Consider the following 441-nt stretch of genomic DNA (forward strand, 5'->3'; position numbering starts at 1 on the left):
CGGCAGCTGCATGAGCTGCCGCTCGACACTGTCGATCGATTTCATGGCGTGAGCCTCGCGCGCGTGCCTCGCCCCCAGCACCGTGCCCAGGACCTCGAGGCCGTCGCGCTGGATGTCGACGAGGGACTTTTGCTCGCACTTGTTGGGATTGAGCTGGAGGCCAATGTCGGCCTGTGCAGCGGCGGCGAGCGCCGTGTCGACGACATGCTCAGCTTCGGCGCGGCTCACGACGATGACGTCGTCCAGGTACGCGAGGACCTGATGGTCGTCGCCGAGGCGCGCCTGCAGCTCTTCGAGGAAAGGCTGCATGCCGACGGAGAAGAAGAGGGGCGCGAGTGGATCGCCCTGGCGTACGCCGTCGGACGACGTGAGGACCATGGTCTGGCTGTGCGACACATACGCGGCGCGCTGGGCCTGGTCGGTCGGGTCGTACACGTCGAC

General features: G+C 67.1%; 1 protein-coding gene across 1 annotated transcript in view; it reads right to left on the reverse strand.

The window, feature by feature from the left end:
- The window catches only part of Malapachy_3699 (hypothetical protein), a gene marked incomplete at both ends in the record, with an annotated part of 2,021 nt that overhangs the window by 156 nt on the left and 1,424 nt on the right, over nucleotides 1–441 (reverse strand). The window contains one exon of the mRNA XM_018138161.1: nucleotides 1–441. This exon is cut by the window's left edge and continues 156 nt beyond it; it is cut by the window's right edge and continues 699 nt beyond it. Coding sequence (XP_017990034.1) covers nucleotides 1–441 — 441 coding nt within the window.

This window comes from Malassezia pachydermatis (genome assembly GCF_001278385.1).
Source record: "Malassezia pachydermatis strain CBS 1879 chromosome Unknown scaffold21, whole genome shotgun sequence".
Classification (NCBI taxonomy): domain Eukaryota; kingdom Fungi; phylum Basidiomycota; class Malasseziomycetes; order Malasseziales; family Malasseziaceae; genus Malassezia; species Malassezia pachydermatis.